Source organism: Neltuma alba, unplaced genomic scaffold (assembly GCF_004799145.2).
Source record: "Neltuma alba isolate B1F8T4 unplaced genomic scaffold, ASM479914v2 tig00005532_pilon, whole genome shotgun sequence".
NCBI lineage: Eukaryota > Viridiplantae > Streptophyta > Magnoliopsida > Fabales > Fabaceae > Neltuma > Neltuma alba.
Window position 1 is genome coordinate 24748 of NW_021634147.1, and position 21504 is coordinate 46251.

The window sequence follows — 21504 nt, forward strand, 5'->3', positions numbered from 1 at the left end:
AATTTAATAAGAAGAAGTCAAATTTAATGAGTGAATTAAATTTTAAAACTTTAGAGAAATCATAAAAAATATTTTAAATATAAAGTGAAATATAAAAAAATAAAAGTATACATATTTCTGTGAGCATATTTAAAAACAAAATTATATTTCTAATTTGTTTATTACTTTCAACTAATTTTAAGGGAAAATTGCAAATAAAGACCCCCTCAATATATAAAATGGCAATCAGGGACCCTAAATTTGAGAAATTGCTCACAAGGACCCGGTCCTAATTTGCAATTATGAAATCATGGCCAAATTACCAAAACACCCCTCTTTAATTTGTTTTTTCTCAAAAAAGAACACCACTGCCTCGCCGGAGCTCCGATGCAGGCGGCCGGATTCCAGCCATTGCCGGCGGCCTTCCTTTATTTTTTTTTTTGAAACTGTTTTTTTTTTTAATTGGGGGGAAGTAAGGTTGGGGGGATTTGATCCCCCAACCTAATGCTTCCCAAAATTAGGAATGACCATTAAGCCAACAAATTTTTGCTAACATTATAATACAAAAAAAAATATAAGTTAACTCATTTACTCTTTTTCCAGGTGATAACAATAATACATTTGAAAATAACAAGTTCTGATTATGAAATAACAAGTCTGGGATTAAAATTTAACAGCACGTTTTTTTTATAACAACACACTCTGTTGTAAGTGATAACAACAATACATTTGAAAATAACAAGTTCTGGTTATAAAATAACAAGTCTAGGATTAAAATTTAACAACACGTTTTTTTTATAACAACACACTCTGTTTCAGGTGATAACAACAATACATTTGGAAATAACAGGTTCTGATTATAAAATAACAAGTCTGGAATTAAAATTTAACAACACGTTTTTTTTATAACAACACACTCTGTTGCAGATGATAACAACAATACATTTGAAAATAACAAGTTCTGATTATAAAATAACAAGTCTAGGATTAAAATTTAACAACACGTTTTTTTTATAACAACACACTCTGTTTCAGGTGATAACAACAATACATTTGGAAATAACAGGTTCTGATTATAAAATAACAAGTCTGGAATTAAAATTTAACAGCACCTTTTTTTTATATAACAACACATTTTATTCCAAGTGATAACAACAATACATTTGAAAATAACAAGTTCTGATTATAAAATAAGAAATCTGAAATTAAAATTTAACAACACATTTTTTTATAACAATTAATTATTTTATACTTTTGAAAAATAAATTATTTATAACTTATAAAAAGTATTTTAAATCTATTTAATTTGCTAAAAAAATAATTTTTATCTCCAATTTATAATCAGAACTTAAAGTGTAATTTATTAAAGATTAAAAATACTTTTTTATTGTTCAAATTTATAAATAAAATTTAGGGAAAATGACAACACACTTTTTTAATTTTTTTTAAAAAATTTTTAATCTATATATCTATACAACTCATTATAAATCAAACTACTTCTTATAAATTATAAATAGTACAATTTATTGTAGATTAAAAATACTTTTTGATTGCTTAAACTTATAAATGAAATTTATCTCTAATTTATAATTAAAAATACTATTTTATTCTTTAAATATAAAAACTATTTTTAATATTTAAAGAATGAAATAATAAATTATACTATAATATTTAAATACTTAATAATAAATTTTAATATTTAAAGAATGAAATAATATAAAAATTTATACTATGATTTATAGATTAAAAATACTTAATTATAAATGCTTTATAATTTATAAGAAGTAGTTTGATTTATAATGAGTTGTATAGATATATAGATTAAAAAGTATTTTTTAGAAAAAATAAATATATTAAAAATATTTTTATAAGTTATAAATAATTTATTTTCCAAAATCATAATATAAATAATTTTTTAAAAAAACGTGTTGTTAAATTTTAATTCCAGACTTGTTATTTTATAATCAGAACTTGTTATTTCTAAATGTATTGTTGTTATCACCTAAAACAGAGTGTGTTGTTATAAAAAAACGTGTTGTTAAATTTTAATCCCAGACTTGTTATTTTATAATCAGAACTTGTTATTTTCAAATGTATTGTTGTTATCACCTGCAACAGAGTGTGTTGTTATAAAAAAACGTGTTGTTAAATTTTAATTTCAGACTTGTTATTTTATAATCAGAACCTGTTATTTCCAAATGTATTGTTGTTATCACCTAAAACAGAGTGTGTTGCTATAAAAAAAAACGTGTTGTTAAATTTTAATCCTAGACTTGTTATTTTATAATCAGAACTTGTTATTTTCAAATGTATTGTTGTTATCATCTGCAACAGAGTGTATTGTTATAAAAAAAATGTGTTGTTAAATTTTAATCCCAGACTTGTTATTTTACAATCAGAAGTTGTTATTTTCAAATGTATTATTGTTATCACCTGGAACAAGAGTAAATGAGTTAACTTTTTTTTTTTGTATTATAATGTTAACAAAAATTTGTTGGCTCAATGGTCATTCCTAATTTTGGAAAGCATTAGGTTGGGGAATCAAATCCCCCCAACCTCACTTCCCCCCAATTTAAAAAAAAAAACAGTTTCAAAAAAAAAAAACAAAGGAAGGCCGCCAGCAATGGCCAGAATCCGACCGCCGGCATCGAAGCTCCGGTTGCTGGCAGTCGAGGTGGCGGAGCTCCGGCGCCGGATTCTGGCGAGGCAGTGGTGTTCTTTTTTGAAAAAAAAAAATAAAGAGGGGTGTTTTGGTAATTTAGCCATGATTTCATAATTGCAAATTAGGACCGGGTCCTTGTGAGTAATTTCTCAAATTCAGAGTCTCTGATCGCCATTTTATATATTGGGGGTCTTTATTTGCAATTTTTCCTAATTTTAACTAATTTTTTGTTATCTACAAATTAGTTATTTGATGCTTATAATAAGAACTAAAAGATGTAATAAATTTCTTAACTTTTTCTCTCTCCATATTTCAAAAACTATAAGTCATAAGGTGTTAATTTTAGCTTATAGCTTATTGTAACTTTTCATACAAAAACCGAATTACCCAATCACCCATCCAAACAGCATCCAAATTTTTAATTAGGCTTTTATCCAATTTAAGCTGCTTTTCATCCATGAAAAGCGTAACCAAACATACACTTAACGTACTCTTTGAGAAGTTAACAATAAAGTTAAAATTATTTTTTAAAAAATATTTTAAGAGCACACTTGCCTTTTTAAAAAAAAAATTAATACTTTAGAGTAAAATTGTGTCATGAAATATTTTATGATGTTAGATAAATCATGAAATATTTTAAGATAAGAAACGCATGTGAAAAATAAATATTTTCCCCGCGCTGTACAAAAATTAAATTATGCTGGCTTACTAAAGAGCTCCAAAAAGCCAAGACACCCCTGCCCAAGCTAATTGGACAAGAAGGCCTCTGATGGCAAATACCGAAATACCTAATTGCTCACTGATATGCAGAATTGGGCTGGATGCTTCGTCTAGTATCTTGGGTCCTCTTAGGTCCTTAATTGAGTATTTTATCTAGTCTTCAATATAGAACTTGATTAATTTGAAAAAAATTAAGAAAGCTAAAAAATTACATAATTATAACATATGTTATATGATATTTATCAAATATTTATTTATATCATTAAATTACATAGCAATTTATAAGTTAGGCAAATCAGATTAAAAAAATAATAAATAAAAATATTTTGAAATAATTTTGGTTTTCCTAATTTTTTCTAAGGATTAGAGGTAGTATTCGGTGATCTGTCCTGTGTTTTTTCCCTTGCCGTCTAACCTTTTTTTTTTTTTTGGACTTTTTCCCTCTCATTTAGCCCCAGACTCAGTTCACAGCTAACAAGAAGACACAGCTATCCATATCCATAGATGGTCTCTCAAAACACCACCCCAGTCTGCTCTATTTGTGTCAGAAGACACAGCTCCATCCACATTCAGTTTAACCAATTAATAGGTAGTGGATTCCCAAAAACTGCCTTAGGAGTATTAATATATTACTGAGACAGTTTTCATCAGGAAACCTGAACAAAAACCCCTTCCAAGTATGCTGAATACTTAACGCTTGTTCTTCAGGTTTTATGAAATCAGCATTGAACATCGTTTCATTCCTCCACTTCCATAATCTCCATACTGTAACTCCCCATTAAGAGATTCCAGCTACCATTCTTAATTACTCCTAACTCTTTTTCAAGATTAAGAGCAAACCGAATATGATGCAGTTTCAATTTCATTTCAATATGCAAGAAAAGAATGCCAAACGTCCTGTTGATTTTATCAGTGGCCCCCCAAGATGCTCCAATTTTGTGGGCTGATGCTGATAGCCCAATGGATTTGGGCTGAATCAGAATCAATAGGCCCAATACTGGGTGGTAGATAATTGTCTTGTCATGCTGGCCCACTTGCCCTCTGACAATTTCAACATTCATTTATTTGACGTTCAAAATCGTGAATTAACTCAATTTTTTCACGTACAAATGTAACTGGGGTAACATTTAAATTTGAAGAGTACTCGTACACTGTAATAGTGGAGAACATTCTGACAAGTGTATAAATATAGGAGGTTGAACATAATAAAGAAAGTGGCCCCTAATTTGTCATTCACACTAAATGCTCCTGGCACCACATATCTGATGCGATTCACAGACATGTATATATATTTGCCTGAGCAATTTTCAACTTCATAAATTTATAATAATAATAATAATAATAATAATAATAATAATAATAATGTAGATATCTTTTGATAATCCTCTTCTTCTTTTCCTTTTTGGCGGAAAGGGAGGGCTTGGGGCAGCCAAATAAAGCAAGAACTATTCTTTTTAAATTTTTGGGGCTTTTGAGAATGGCAATCCCAGAGGAGGGGCAAGCTCAGTGACAGCTACAAATACATAAAGTCTAAAAGAGTGGGCATAAGAATACAAAGGACCCATAATGAGGGAATGAGAAATATCAGGAGAGAGAGAGGCTGGCAAGTGGCAACAATACAAGAGAGTGAAGTTAATAAATAAACCAGAGAAAAAGTCAATTAAGGTTGGGGGGACCCTTCCCCCTCTGTAAATCCCACCTACTCTCTTCCCCCATGGGGCACCCCCACCCTATTAACCTCACAATGTTTCTATTATTCATTCAAAACTGTCATCAATATCACTCCATTGATTTCAAGTATAAGACTGATTGAGACATTTGTTTTAGTGTTAAATGCATCACTCCAATTCATCCACTCCTCCAAATTTACAGCATTTTCTATGGTTTTTCTCTTAAGTAAACACTCTAATTTTACGGTCAGTACTGGTAGTCCCAACACAAAAGCTAAGAGTACTAACAGAGCAAAGATTGCAGTATTTAATTGAAAGAGAAAAATATATACATACCAAATTAAAAATTGAGAAAAATTATAGACACTACGAAATAGTTTTTCCAAGAAAATGTTTTAAGAAAAATAATACAATTATTTTATAAATATTAAAATTTTCTAATTTTATTAATCAATACAAAATTAGCATAGGGTCTTATAAGAGAAGTATATGTTATTTTATTATTTTGAATATGTTAATGTAATGTAAACTAGGCATAAATTCTATACCAACAAAACTATTCATAGCTACTACCTCTAGCCCTTAACATAAAACTTTATTTAATTTTTATTTTAATTCTAAATATAATATCTCAGTTCATTTTGTCTCTCATGTTTATTATTTTTTAAAAAAACAGTCCTTATAATAATAGTAGTTTTACCCAATACACTTGATTAGTAAAGATATTTTTAAAAAGATAATATATATGTATTACATATAATCAAGTTAACTATTTTTTTAATTTACTCAAATTAGTTAACTAGGTCTTATATTAAGAATGGGAAATGATATCATGACAAGGAGTTTGCTCATGCAGCCTCCATGATGGTCACCCCAAAAATCTTACTTGTAGTTAGTAAGAATGGATAATTTTGAGCAAAAACAATGATTAGGGTGAGAGGGAGAAGGTAGAAGAATTTTGTGCTGATTCAAACGCAGGCTTTTCATAGATTTGCGTGCGAAGAAGAATACAGGAAATTTTTTCAAAGAAGACGGCCGGTGATGAAATGCAGAAAATTGTATAATAATAGAAGACACAAGTCTATTTTATAGGAATTGACTGGGAAATGAGAGGATTAGGGTTTGGGGGAGTGAAAGTGAAAGAGGTGAGCTGTGAATGGGATGGAAGATTGGAAGGACACGGCTGGCTTGATTAGGTTTCTCGAGAAAGGGTTGATAGCGATGCCCAGCCACAAAATCTCACAGCCTCCCAAACCTCCTTTTATCCAACATTTATAATCCATTTCCATGCCAACTCAGTTAAATTTGACGAAAAGGGCTAAATCCCATAAGGGGACAATTTAGAATTCAAATTTTTATTGTAAGACTTGTTTACATTTAATGTTGGACAACTCTTCAAATGCCTTCAACTAGGAAAAATCAAGAAGATATATGTTTTAAGTCCTTAGGGACTAATTCAAAATTAATTAAGCTTTTGTGAAATGGTCTCATTGTCTCAGTGAAATTAGTTGTTTTTGTGTTGCCTTTTTTATAAAGATAAGATTGCCTATCATCTCAACAACAGTTTGTTAGTGATAATTTAAAGTTGTTGATTATTGAACTATTGTCGTGGTCTCGGTTTTTATATAAAATTTAATAGAACTCTATCGTTATTAATGTATAAATACTATAATTTCTTATTTATAAGATTTTAAACAAACACGTAAAATAAGATATCATATAACAAGTTTTACCATTCATAAATAAAAAACGTTGCAAGTCAGTTTTTACTGCCTAGTTATAAATATTTAACAATTCAATAATAAAATTTACTAGAGAATAATTTTTTTAAGAATATGAAAATTTTATATATAACCATATGGGAAATTTTCTTTCTTAAATTTTTTTTTTGGTCAAGAAATTTTCTTTCTTAAGTTAAAGCTTCCTTTTTCATTTACCCGGGAAAAAAAAGGTGAAAGTGAAATGTGGCGCACGCTTTGTGCAGTGTCGCCAGCTGGCTCCTATTGTCACGGCATTTTGAGACCGCCCCAACGTCCCTGCCATCCCCACATCGAACCTCCCCCTTCCGACTTTCCAATTTATATCATCGCATCTCCCAAATACATTATAGTAACATGAGTATTACTTAATTCCAATAAATATGGTGTTATCGCTCTAAAATATTCCTATAGAATATGATATTGTAGCATATCACTTTATAAGTTTTATAAATTAATTATAGATAAAATGAATTAAAATTGCACATTTAAAATCCAAATCAACTGTCTAATTATTATATCTAGTTTTTAATATAAGAGTTTGTTTGATATTTAATTTGATCTTAAATATGATATCTTAACCTACTTTGTCTTTTATATTGATCCTTTTTTTTTTTAATATGATCCTTATAGTAGTTGCATACTTGCATATGTTAAATATTTTGTCAAATGATAATCTTGGCTAATACACATATTAGCAAAAGTATTTTAAAAAAATAATACCTATTTATTACAAATAACTAACTTAAATAATTTTTGTTGTTCTGTTGAAATTAACAGTGAACAAAAAACCGGTTCGGATCAACAGATTCAACCAACAAACCGGTGAACTAGTCAGTGGACATGTTCAATTTGGATATTAAACCAGGAAGGAGTTAAACTGATAGAGAACCCGTCAAACCAGTGTGAACCGGTGAAAACCGATGTGAACTGGTAATAAACCGGTTTGAATGATTAAGTTGTTATTAGTTTTATTTTTTCTCATGCATCTCCTAATATATCAACCCCTATAGATTTAAACAAATTTTAATGATAATTTTGATATCAATAATTATTAAGTTTAATTAATAATGAATCATAAAGATCAAAATTCTCAATATTGTTATACTTTGTTATTGTTACAATCAAATTAATGTCATATTTTCTTATGTTTTGTTATTAATTATTGTTAATGTTATTATATTTTGTTATTTTTAATTAAATTATATCATTTTAATATGACCGGTTGGACCTCAAGTTGACCCGGTCCGACCAACTAACCCTTAAACCACTACCTCAATCAGTTTAATATCTGATCTGGTTTTTTGTTCCTTAGAAATTAATCAACTAATTGTATAACGAGAAGAGAAGTAATATATCATTTCCTGGCAGGTCAATTGGAATATATGGCACCTGAGGCTAGGATCATTCACAATCTACGTCCATATTTGTATATAATAGAACACCAATCAGAAAAAGAGTAATTGATTATGTATTCCACATTAATAATAATAATTACATTATTCTAATTATATCTTTCATTAAATTGGAATTAGCGATTAATAAAAATTAAATAACACAAGATAAAGTACAAAGTACAAACATTAATTCAGAAACATTTATTAAAAAAATATTTTATGATACAAAATTTGGTGAGGTAGTACTCTTTATTCACTCGCTCCTTTCTTTTTCATAAAATAAGTTGTGGACTGTTGATTTAATTCTATTTACAAGAGATTTCAATCACATTTTCAAAATATTTGTTAGTACTTTTCATGTTTTCTATCAAAAATATGACAGCACTTTTCAGTTTTCATGATGAACTCAGCTTTCTCATGTACGATTAACTTGTATTTCAGTAAATAATTTGAATCTGTAATATCTATTATATTCAGTCAATTTTCAACTATATTTATTGTCATAATATTTTTATATTATTATCCGGTATCTACATTTTTTCTAAATATTATTACTAAGTATTCAAATAACCAGCTGATCCGATTTAAGATTTGTGTTTTTGATGACTTGATTATTCATGTTTTTTGGGCATATTAAATGTGGCTGACTATTTGGTACTGAGAAGCACGGGGCAATTGAATTCAAATTATGCAGGCAAGGCAGAGGTACCCTATACATGATCTCCAAGTGGGTTTCTCTCCGCCTCTTCTCCCCCATTGTGTCCCACCTTACTTTTGTGGCTTCCACTTCCCATTTCAATTCCTCCCCCTCTTCCCCACTCTCCAGATATTTTTATTTCAAAGCTTGCTCTTATATCTAATTAATAAATTATGTCAGGTAATAATACCTTGTGTCTATCTATATTTCTTATTTCATGGAGTTTATTCATTTATTTTTAAAACCATAATACTAATAATTAATAAAAGTTAACACTCATCTGGTCCTATTTATAAGGTACTTCCAATATGTTTCACACAGACCAAGAAAAACCTTAAACTGTATTAACTCTTCATTAAAATATGGAAACTTTTCAACTTTACTCATATTTAATATATACACCTTTCAAAAAAAAATAACTGTCTACATTGTAATAAATGAAGGACAATATAATACATTAATGGTAAAAATTTAATAAAATGACTTATAAATAGAACAAAAAAAAATCTTCTTTCTTTATTCTATAAATAGGACCAGAGGAGTACTAGTAGTTGGTAAGAATTTAGCTGATAATTAATGGACAATTTATGCGTATTTAGTTTTATTGTGTACTAATATCTTCATTTAAAAATTTTATAATTGAACTCAGCATATTAAACGTAGTTGACTATTTGGCGCTCCGGTCTCACCCCCTGTGACCACACGCACGGTCTCCAACTGCCGGCTTTCCTGTGAGCCCCACCGTTCAAATTCTTCAACTTTTTAATCATTTAATTAAGTAATAGTCTTCCGGTCCTAATTATAAGACCCAATTGACTTATTTGAGGAGATTAAGGAAGTAAGTTAAGTTGGTTATTTATAATAAATAAGTGTTGTCATTCCTAAAATATCCTTGCTAATTAAGTATATTGGCTAAAACTATCATTATTAGAAAGATTATCTTGGAAAAAAATACATAAATATAAAAGAGAAAATGGATTGGGTCTTATAATTAGGACCAAATAAAAAGTCAAATTGGGTCTTATAATAAGGACCGGAGGAGTATTTTAACACTTTTTCATGTGTGAAATTAAAAAAAAAAAAAGTAAACTAATAAACTTAAAGATAAATAGCTTATGTTTTATTTTAATCAGCACATTCAGTGAGCGACTTCTTTTTTGGCTACCTAGGTGAGCAGCTTATACGTTAAGCAAAGTTTGTACAATGAGACCAACACATCTAATAATTCGTTAATAATATAGTTTAATAGAAATTTAATATTTAAAATGAACTTTGATCTACAAATTAATCATAATTTTAGACATCGACACACATAAAAAGTTGTAGATTATAAATTAGTTTAGTGTCTTTTATTAAATTGTTTATGGAGTATTGCGGAGTGGCCAAAGAAAAAGGAAGGCATTAATTCGGGGACACGAAAGGTCGGAAAGAAGAAAGAACAGAGACAACCTTCGGTACCATTTCACGAGCCCTGTCACCATTCTATTCATGGCTCATAATTATAGCATAAGTCAAATCCTACCTTTCTTCTGTTATAAAATTTTATTTATAGTATGTAAATAAAATCTTATAATCAAAATAAAAAATAATATAATTTTTATTATAAATAAGAGTTGATTTAGTTAGTAAGGAGTTAATTTATAACTCCTTATTTAACAAGAGTTAAATTTTTAACATAAATATATTATTTTAATCTTTATTTATTATAATATGGATGGTTATTTTTTACAAAAAAAGTGTATATATCAAAGATGAATAAAATTGAAAATTTTATTATATTTTAATGAAAAATTAATATAATTTAAATTTTTTAATATGTGTAAAATATATAAAAATGTCTTATAAATAAAGTGGAAGTGCTCCACGTGAAAAAAAAAAAAAAAAGTAAATGACTGACAATGAATAAAAGAGCTGGCGAAGCAAAAGTAAAATGTTCTCGAATTTTAGCTCGAAAAAGTTTGCTTGCATGCAAAGAACCTAGATAAAGATACACAAATAATACTGGTAGTAAATAAAAACTTAAAACATAGATAAAATAATCGGGGGATAATCACAACAACAATAATAATACTACCTCCGGTCCTTAATATAAAACCCCATTTGACTTTTAGTTTAGTCCTAATTATAATACCCCAATTCATTTTGCCTCTCATATTTATGCATTTTTTTCCCAAGATAGTTCTTCTAATAATGATAGTTCTAACTAACACACTTAATTAGCAAGGATATTTTAGGAATGACAACACTTATTTGTTACAAATAACTAATTTAACTTACTTCCTTAATCTCCTCAAATTAGTCAACTGGGTCTTATAATTAGGACCGGAGGTAGTATTAATATGGAGAAAGTCTGGATCAATTTCCGTTGATTTTAGCTGAAATGATCATCACTATTTGAATACCTAATGTCGATTTGAACCATGATAAATATAAAGATAAATACAGAAAATATTTTTGGGAGTTTTTTTTTTTTGGCTTCTTGAGAGGGTTGCTTCTATTTAAAATTTGCTTTAACTTGAGTTCAGATTAAATTGTCGAAATTTTAATATACCAACCGAATATTAATATTCTAATTTAGGTTCATTTAACCTATAAAGTTTTTAACGAGCGCTTTTGTCTGATTTTCCCGGGGAATTTTCTGATACGTGATGGTTTTATTAAAAGAAATAAAATACTCCCTCTGTTCCTTATTATAAGAGACAAATAACCGAAGTACGTTGATCAAAAAAATAGTTAAAATTAGTTAAGAACAATTAATGTGTAAAAAGTATAATTTTTTTCCAAAAATGCCCTCATTAATAAGGAGAGAGAGCATAAGAGAGAACAATTAAATTATTAAAAGAAAGAGAAGTGGGAAGGAGAGAGAGTGTGAGTTAGAGATAATAAATATGGGTAAAATAGGAAATCAACACAAAAAAGTAAAAACAACTTTTAAGTGTCTCTTATATATTGGAACATGCCATAAGGATCAAATGTCTCTTATAATAAGGAACGGAGGGAGTATGTTTTAGCAGGAAAAAAGAAATAAAAGAGAAGTAGGGAAGCAAAGGGTGCCACGTGGAAGGGGAAAAGGGCAAAAGGTTTCTAATTCTTGAATCGGGTTCCGGGGTAATTGAACCGTGAGAGAGACGAAACGACGCACAAGGTGTGAGGAACGTGAGATAAGTGTCGGAAACGGGAATTATGCGGGAACCCTTTCGTGTTTTGGGCGGCCCTCACCTCCTTCCATCCCATCTTTCCTCTCGCTTAACCACTATTTCTTTTTTTTTTTTTAACTATAAATTTTATATTTAGAATTAGAATATTTTTTTAAATTAGAAAAACAAATGCTAATGATCTGAACTTATAAGAGAGATGCAAGCCTTAATCTCTTGCTCAAAGAAATATTCATATCACTGGGTTATAAGGTCATTGACTTCCTTTCTTTTTTAATTAAGACTCCTTTTTTTTTTTTAAGGATCCATTCTCTACACATAAAAAAGTACTTTTTATTTTTTTATTTATTCATTTCAGTTTTTCAAAATTTAAATTTGTAACTTGATCCTCACCTTAGCTCATCTTCACCCTCACATCAAGCAAGCCAAGGTGTATTATTTATAATTTTGAATTATGCAAGCCTTGGCTATGTGGTTTTATTGAGGAAAAAAAAAGAATAAATATAAACATGATACTCTGACTTTTAATGTAAGACCTAATTAACTAATTTAAATATATTAAGAATATTAGTTAAATTAGTTAATATGATACTCTTCCGGTCCTAAATGTAAGACCCTTATACTCACTAGTATAAGGGTCGTATATTTAGGACTGGATGAGTATTTTTTTTTTTTAAAGTATCATAATCATTTTTCTTGATTCTTTCCTTTCTTCTCCCACATGATTATTGTTAAAGAAATATCAATGAAATTAATTTAAAAAAATTGATAAACTTATGATATGGGTTGTATATATGAGATCAACATCAATTCTAAAATTAAGTTCCACGTCAAGGACCAGAGAGGTAGCTGGTATGAAATGTTTAAAGCTTAGATTCTTCCACTTTTGCTTTGTTTTCCAAATAAATCCAAAATGTAGGGTTGTTAAGAATTAAAATCTAATCACATTCCCTTTGAGAGCACTTATTCTTACTCATGAGACGATTGTTAGGGCCAATGCATGCAATGGATGCCTTAATAAATAATATATTCTCTGGTTTAATGATAAATAATTGTCATTCAAAAGTCGCAAGAGAAGGCTGGAAAGCATCTCTTGCACCAATAATAAATGCTTTTTATGTCATAAATATTACAATGAATGTCATTTTCAAAATTTAATATAAATGAAGCTGTGGATCATAAGCCATGGCAGATAAATAAAGATTTGAAACATGATAATTCGTTAATATAATCATTAATTTCTTGACAAGTACACATGAAAATTTATTTTTGCTCATAAATACAGGTATATATAGTTTATTAAAACACAAGTATGTTAACATTTTAGAAATTTGTTATGCAATAAAAGAGAGAGATTAAATTAATAGTTTTTTTAGTAAATGTACAATTTTATCCCTGATCATATTTTTGAGGTGGAATTTTATTCCTAACATTTCTTTTTGTAATTTTACCTCAGAAAAAGAGCGCGGGTGGCATTTGTAAAAGATCAGAATTGAATTAAAAAAATTAAATTAGAGATAAAATTACATATTTACCCTATTTTGTTTTTAGGAAAAGCTATGCTTGCTTAATAGCTTTGTAATTAGGTAGGAGTTCACGAGTTTAATGTTATTTATAATCTTGTCTGACTTTTTATTTTAAAAAGAAAAGCTATGCTTGAGAATATGGAGAGTTCAAATGAAAGTAGGCAAATGCCCATATAAAGAGGTAACTTGTCATTTTAAAAAATATTGAGATATACATTGGCTGTGAGGAGGAAGAGGTAAATAAGTCCAAAATTTGCCATAATAAGAACACTTTTAAAAATTTTAACGTTGATCAAAAGCAGAGTCGGCGTAACTTTTTTGTGTGGTGTGGGCTGTGGGGGACGAAAGACATCATGAAATTCTAAAAAAGATAAAAATTAGGAGAAAGAGCAAAATAAAAGGGTAAAATGAAATTTTGACGTAGCTGCATAATTATGCTAAGAAAATGACTCCCAGAAAGAGATTCATGAACATATATAATTATCATATTTACTTTAAGTCCTCATATATACATCACTCTCACTCCCATCGATAGTGTACATGATTATTACCACCTTCCATGCATACCCCTTTTTTCTCTCTTTTTTAAAACATTGGAAGTAGACCTAAACATCAAGCCCCACATCCAAAACGATTGACGTTTACTCTTCGCATCGCCTATGCCTCTTTTGCCCCTCACTCGTCCACCGTCTGATCCTGACCGTGCTAGATCTATCGGACACGTGTACGGTAATCACTCCTATGGTGACACCTGGATTATGGTTTGTAGTTGTACTCTATACGGGTTATACACGACGATATTTTGTTTGGGGCTCTACTTGGCTGCTCTGCTACAGTCGGCCTTACCGAACCCCACTCTGCGATTTGCCAGATCGAATTCTACCCATAGATTTTGCTGATGGAAGTTCCCTATAATGTTGCTGGCTGCACCGAGTCTGTCTGATCGTCCGATGCCGACGCACTTGACCCCACCGCCCACGTCAGCGAGAATCTGCTCTTTCGGGATCACTATCTCCACGCCTTGCCCGAACTCGAACGCCATGTCACCTATCAACCGTCCGATCTCCATCGCCTCGCCGTCGAAGCACATGTCGGAAACTCCGCCGTACACGTAGCCCTTCTTCAACCTGGGACCAGCGAGCCTCACTACTTCTTCCCGCACTCTGTTGTAGGCCTCGTCCACCAGGTAGGTGAACTCGGATCCCGAGTCGATCATGGTCTGACCCGATCCGCCTGCGTTCGGACGGAAAACAGCGGGAAGGATGTTCAGCCTTTTTGCTCCAATTCGAATGCCCTGCATTGGCAGGGTGAAGGCCAAGGGGTCCAGGTTCGGCATGCGTTGACTTTCACGGAAGGTCAAGAGGGGCACGTATTTGAAGCCGGCAGAACTCGGGTTGTTTCCGAGGATGAAGGACCCGGTCGGGAGAGATCCGGGTCGGGTCTGTCTGGTCGGCACGCAGTAGGAGAACTTGGTGACTTTGGCCTGGGAAGCGAAGGAGAGCCGGCCGAGGTTCATTCCCAAAATACCCTTGGAGTCGCTGCTCTCGGTGGCGCAACCGAGGATGAGAGGAGGGGTGCTGACAGAGGAAGGCGTGAAGGTGAATTTCTCTCTGACGAGATTGCCCTCGGCGTAGGTGCCGTCGGCGTAAAAGTACGAGTAGTGGCAGAGGCGGTTCTGGTCGCAAGAGGTGGGGAGGGTAAAATCTGGAACTCTGGGTTTACACAGAGGGTGGTTACAGGGGAGGACAGAGAAAGTGGATGAGAGAGAAGGGTCGAAGGAGGACGCCGGAGGAGGCTTCGCCGGCGTCTTCTTGTGACACTGAATCCAAGAGAGTTGGCTTCCGGTGTCCAGAACCATTTCCTGAGCCTGCGGAGGAGTCCCTATGGGAAGATTGACGATCAGAGCCATGGAGTACTTGAACGACGACTTGACGTTATAAGGCGAAGCCGCCGGGGGTTTTGGGTTTGGCCGGGCATTTGCAAGGACAGAAGCAGAGAAAAGCCTGTCAGAGACGTTGGTGGAGAGGGGAACTGAAGTAAGAGGGAAGGACAAAGAAAGAGAGTGAGTGTTGGAACTGTTACTGGTGGGTCTGGCTGAGAGGCCAAGCGAAGCAGAGGTAAAGAAGAAGAAGAAGAAGAAGAAGCAGAGTGATGAAACAGAGAGAGCCATTTTAGAGAGAGAGAAACAGAGCAAGGTTTGAATTTGGCCAATTGGAGAGAGTGAGAGTGAAGGTGAGGGGGTAGAGCAGCGGAAGCAAAGGGGAGTACTTATACAGGGGAGAGGGAACAAAGAAAGGCCAAAAGAAGCAACGTAAATAACCTAAAAAAGAAGACGCGTTTTCTTAGGTTGAGTGGGTGGATCTTATAATTCATATCACAAAAAGAAAAAGAGAAACAAAGCATGAGAGGCAAAGAGGGATAGAAGCTTCACTTCACGATTCACATCTCTTCTAAATATCATGATGGAATGGTGGGTTCTCCTTTTCCTTTTTCTATGGAAGGTTTAAATTAAATTTTAATTTAGCTCCAAGTCTTGGTTTGATTATGGAAGGTTTAAATTTACTTCAATTGATTTGTTTTTGACTTTATGATGATAGTATATGGGGCTTCTCTCGCACACACCCCTTCTTTATATCGATCTACCTAATCGATGGGGCAGAAACACGAACATGTGTGTGTGCGGGTAAAAATAGGAAAATAAAGATATGGGTACAAAGATTGTGTCTTGGACAGAAACAATATAATAGCATTAATTTCGTCATAACTCATAATAACGATCATGGGAAGTGTTATTAGTTGGTACTGTCATTAGTGGCAGGGTTAAGTAGATTAACACTTTTATCAATTCAAATGATACAGCAAATGCATCCCAAATAGCCTCTAATTAAAAGGGTACGAGAATGGATTTGAATTATATATTTGGGGGGGGGGGGAAGAGAGAGAGAGAGAGAGATCGATCCTGGGAATTGAATATAATTGGTTCTAAATTTGAGGAAGGGTACCACAATGGAACCCGTAAAGAATGAGTGGCGCTGAACTGTACCGTCGCAATCGAGTTTCATTCAACTCTTGCGAGGATGCAACTGGCAAGGACCGTAACGATCAATTAACGAATGTTCTCCATCCAGTCACCACAATTTAAGTGTTCTACACTTCACTTTGTAGTAATAAGACTTATTTAGGATGATTTATAAATATATTTTTTATCATGATTTACAGAACACGATATAAGTATGTGAAGAGAATTTAATCTCAATCTATATAAAACATGTTAGTACTTAAATAAGCAAATCCAAACAGTGACTAAATCAGACAAAACTTTTTTCAATTTTGACTCGTTTAGAAAAAACTTTCATAACTTTTTATACCAAAAAAAAAAACTTTCATAACTTCCAAAACTTAATAATAAACTTTCACAAGCTTTTAAATCTATATAAATAACCTGCAACTATTAATTACTACTTTCGATTTTTAATATATGAGCTAGTTAAATATTTAATTTAATTCTTAATATAAGATCTCAATATATTTTGTCTCTAATATTTATCTATTTTGTTCTCAAATAATCCCTATAGTGATTACGTTTTCTATCAAAAAGTAGTTCTAATATACATTATTAACAAAAACATTTTACGAAAAATTATATCTTTTTATTACAGATGATCAACTCAACTAATTTTTTAATATCCGTAAATTAGTTATCTAGTGTTTATATTAAGGACCGATCATAGTATATATCTTATTTATTTAATTTTATTTGTGTTTAACCCCTTAAACTTTGGTATGAGAGAATAAGAGATGCAGAGAACTAATCGGACGAGAGTTAGCTATGCAAATATAAGAGTTTAGGGAGTTCATTATAAAGTTTTTAAGGTCATAAAAATTATATGTACATGATCTAAAACTTAGAGGATCACATATAATTTAGCCTAATGCAATGTATTAAGGACTTTAGAAGGGAAGGATACAAAAAATAGGTAGAGCTATAAGAAGCTTAGGGAAAGTTGGATATCACCATGATTTGTTGTGTTGCCAAAAATCATAATACTGAAGAAAGGAAAACCGAAATAGAGAGAAAGCAAATGGAAGTGGGGATGATATAGGGGAAGAGGGACAGCTGGTAGCCAGCTTTGATTTTTAGGCAACCAAATGAATAGGAAATTGGTCAAAAACACCAGCCGCTGTGATATAAACCACACACTTCATTATTATTATTATTGTTATTATTGTTGTTATTGTTATTTGTATTTCATAATACTACCTCCGGTCCTAGAGGTAAGAATTAGATAACTAATTTAAGAAATTAATTAAGTTATTTTTGTATAACAAATATGTGTTGAGTTCTCTAAATTATCCTTATTCAATCATGTACAATGAAATTACACTTGGATGGAATTATCTCACAATCAATAGGAATATTTTTAAAAATACATTATAAATTTGACAAACAAGATAAATTGAGGTATTATATTTATAATTTTTAACTAACTCTTATATTTAGGATCAATAGTGAGTATAGTATATCACTCTCACTTATCCCCTATGTTTTACATCACCTGTTTTTCCCATTTAACATATAACAACCCTACTTTAACTTCTTTCTTCTCACCAGTACATATTTATATAAATAATAAGATAAATTGTTTAATTAGCACCCCTTTATATATTTTGTGGTTCATAGGGCAATGTCTTGGGTCTTTCTAATAAGGAATAGTTCCATTATATTCCCACCAAGTGATGAAGATGTGGAATTTGCCTCTCCCAAAAAATGAGTGGGGTTTATACTAAAGCCTAGCTATGCGGATAAAAACAACTTCAATTATAAGCACCAGGTTGGATTCTATTATATGCATATATATGCATATGAAGATTTGAAAATTTATCGTTTATTTGTGTGGGTGAGATTATCATATGTTAGAATTTATCAATACATTCTGATTAAAATTAAATTGACAATAATTATATATTTATATTACTTATAAATAATAAAAAAATTAACTTGCAAATTCTTATATTTTACCTCAATTTTAAATTAGGTCATTACAGTTTATTTTGTTTGAATTCAGTCTTTATAATTTGATTTATTATAAGTGTTCATCTTCAATGATAAACAATAAAATATCCTAAAAATGTGGGTGAATTTCAAAATCTCAAATCAAACTACTTATACTATTTTAAAATTTTTAAATCTTGTGAAATAATATAAATGCACTTTACTATTTTTTTTAATAAATATTGTCACTTCAACAACCTTGGCCGGTTTCCAATTACTATTTTTTTTTAAAAAAAACTAAACATATTTTTTGTTATAAGGAAAGGGCGAACCAAAGAAATATAAACCTTAAATGTAAACAGAAATAAACTCCAATATTCATGAAATGGACAATTATCCTTTTAAGACCTCTACAGCAAACAAAATGAAAAAAAAAAAAAAAACTTTGTCATGTGAGGAAAACTAAAGGACTAGACAAACATAAACATTGAGATGAATAAATAGATATATTAATGAAATCTATCATATAACAAAATTATATTAAAAATTACTCACAATATATATGACGCGAAAAAGGACATACATTATGATTAAAATGTTGTATTAATTATGAAAAATGAGATTTCTCTCTCGTACATAATACATACATGCGCGCGCGCACACATATATATAGATTTATATGTATATATATCAATGCATGCATGTGATATTGTTTTAAAAAAATAAATTTAGCCGTCAAGAAAAATTACAAGAGCTCTTTCTAGCAAATGCAAATGGCCCATCGTTTGCCTTTTGAAAGACAAACTAAATTGTAATTGCTAAGGAGATAGATATGGCCAATATATTAAATTACATTAAATTAAGTCATTAGTCACTTGACACAATCTCAACATCAATTCATGGCTGGGAATTAAGGTCTTCTCGTGGTCTCCTAACTTCAATTCATGTGATTGAAAATTTTCCGACAGGACTTCTGAAATTCTCAAACAATGTTTTGTCATTAGCCAGCTAGCTAGCCCTATTGTTTCTAAAGGTTATATATAAATATATATGCGGCTCTTAAGAAGACAGCAACGGAATTTCGTAGCCATGTTCAATGAATCTAGTTCGATAAAACTTTTTTCGAAGGATTTTCCTCTTACACATACTCTTCATCAGTATTAATTTTTCAAATTATATTTAGAGTTTTTATGCAAATAATAATTTAAACAATTACTCCATTCATTCCTAAATATAAAAACTAATAAAAGCTCTTATTTTAGTTATAAGATTACAATTCATTTTATCTTTAAAATTATAATTTTTTTCTAAATTTTTTTATTCATTACATATATTAAGGAATTTTTCTTTTAAGAGAGTAATTTTCAATACAAATAATCTTTCAAACTTATAATTTTTTTTCCCAAAACTCTTTCCTAATCTTTTCACAAGTCTATATAATTAATTTTGATTTCTTTTAGGGGAAGTGTGCTTGCCCTTAAATATATTCATTAAGAGTTAAATAAAATTAATGAATGATTGTATATTGGCCTGATGATGATTTGTAACCAGCAAGTCTCAAACTTCCAAACAAAAGTTGCATGTTTTGTGTACTTTATTCGTAATTATCTACGAATATATAAAACTCACATTGTTTTAAGGAAAAATTTTCAAAAAATACCTCTTGAATTTTAAAATATCAAATTAAGAATTACTAAAATATATATTATCATTTACTTTTTAAATATAGTCAATTGTTATTAAAGTGTAATAAACAAGACTGATTTAAAATTTTAAAATTCAAGAATTTTTTTTTGGCATTTTCTATTGTTTCTATCTATTATCAATAGATTGCGATCAATTAACCTAATCTAATCTTTTGTACCATTCTAACGAAAAGAAAACAAACAAAAGAAATTAATAAAAAGCACTATATATAATTCATAATAGTACATAAGTTAACAGATGATTTGGAGTTTTGTGTATAATGCTTTTGTATGATTCCACCAAAGGAAATTGCGTGCTCATTGAACGTGCTTCGATGAAATTGAAACGTAACTTTTCATTTGTCACAAAGTGTACCCAAAAAAAAAAAAAGCAAACCCAGAAATTTTTAGTAATTTTCTTTTGGAAAACATAATTGGCACAAAGTCTTCACAAATTTCATTGTTGCATTATATTGTGTCGTTTGTTAGATAATAGGTTAAAAGGGTGCTCCGTTTGACGCCAAGTTGGGTAACGTGATGCAACAACAAAGCAACAAAATTAAAATGGACGGTGCAATAAGATTGAACTATCAATGGACATGTTACGTACGTTAATTATGAATCTATTGAAAGGAACAAGACATTAAGGTAAAGAAGACAGATAGCACATGATCGACAAAGTAAAATGTGTGAAGAGTTCAACGGATCATGATCATGAGAAAGTGATAAAAGTAATATATATCACGGGGTATGTAAAAACAAGCTACATTAATTCATTAGTGATGATAGTATATATTATTCACACACACATCATGTATGATATAAATACAAAGACAATGATAGATGTTTAAAGTTAGCCTGCTTTTTTCTTCTTTCTTTCTTTCTTTCTTTTTAATGACTCCGAACCATATGAAATTACAAGTAAAATTGAATCATGTAACTTTTAATTTGTAAAGGAATTTTTTTTGCTGTTAAATTAATGGCGTGCTTTGATATGGGTGATGGATCATGATTGAAAAAAAAAATGCAACTTGTTTGTCTGGTTAATCATTTTGGTTTTCATGTCAAGCATTGATGCTTTAAAGAGAAAAAGACATTGAAATTGGCTTTAAGGATGATGAACTATATATACGGCTGGTGGCCTGGCTAGCTGGATTGTGCTAAAGGAATAATTAATTAAGCTTTTCTTTTTCAAAATATCTGGTGATTAGACCTTTAATGTAAAAAGAATAAGTTCAAGTTGGTTTAAACGTCTTCTAGATT

At 30.7% G+C, this 21504-nt stretch overlaps 1 protein-coding gene across 1 annotated transcript; it reads right to left on the reverse strand.

The window, feature by feature from the left end:
• Positions 1-14026: 14026 nt before the first annotated feature.
• On the reverse strand, positions 14027-15827 carry LOC114747971 (aspartic proteinase PCS1-like). Its single transcript, XM_028936327.1, has one exon. It carries the CDS (start codon positions 15731-15733, stop codon positions 14378-14380), a length of 1356 nt encoding a protein of 451 aa, XP_028792160.1. The 5' UTR covers positions 15734-15827; the 3' UTR covers positions 14027-14377.
• Positions 15828-21504: the final 5677 nt, after the last annotated feature.

Bases quoted from the DNA above. Each gene is read 5' to 3' on its own strand.
- LOC114747971 (XM_028936327.1), bottom strand. From the start codon at position 15,733: ATGGCTCTCTCTGTTTCATCACTCTGCTTCTTCTTCTTCTTCTTCTTC.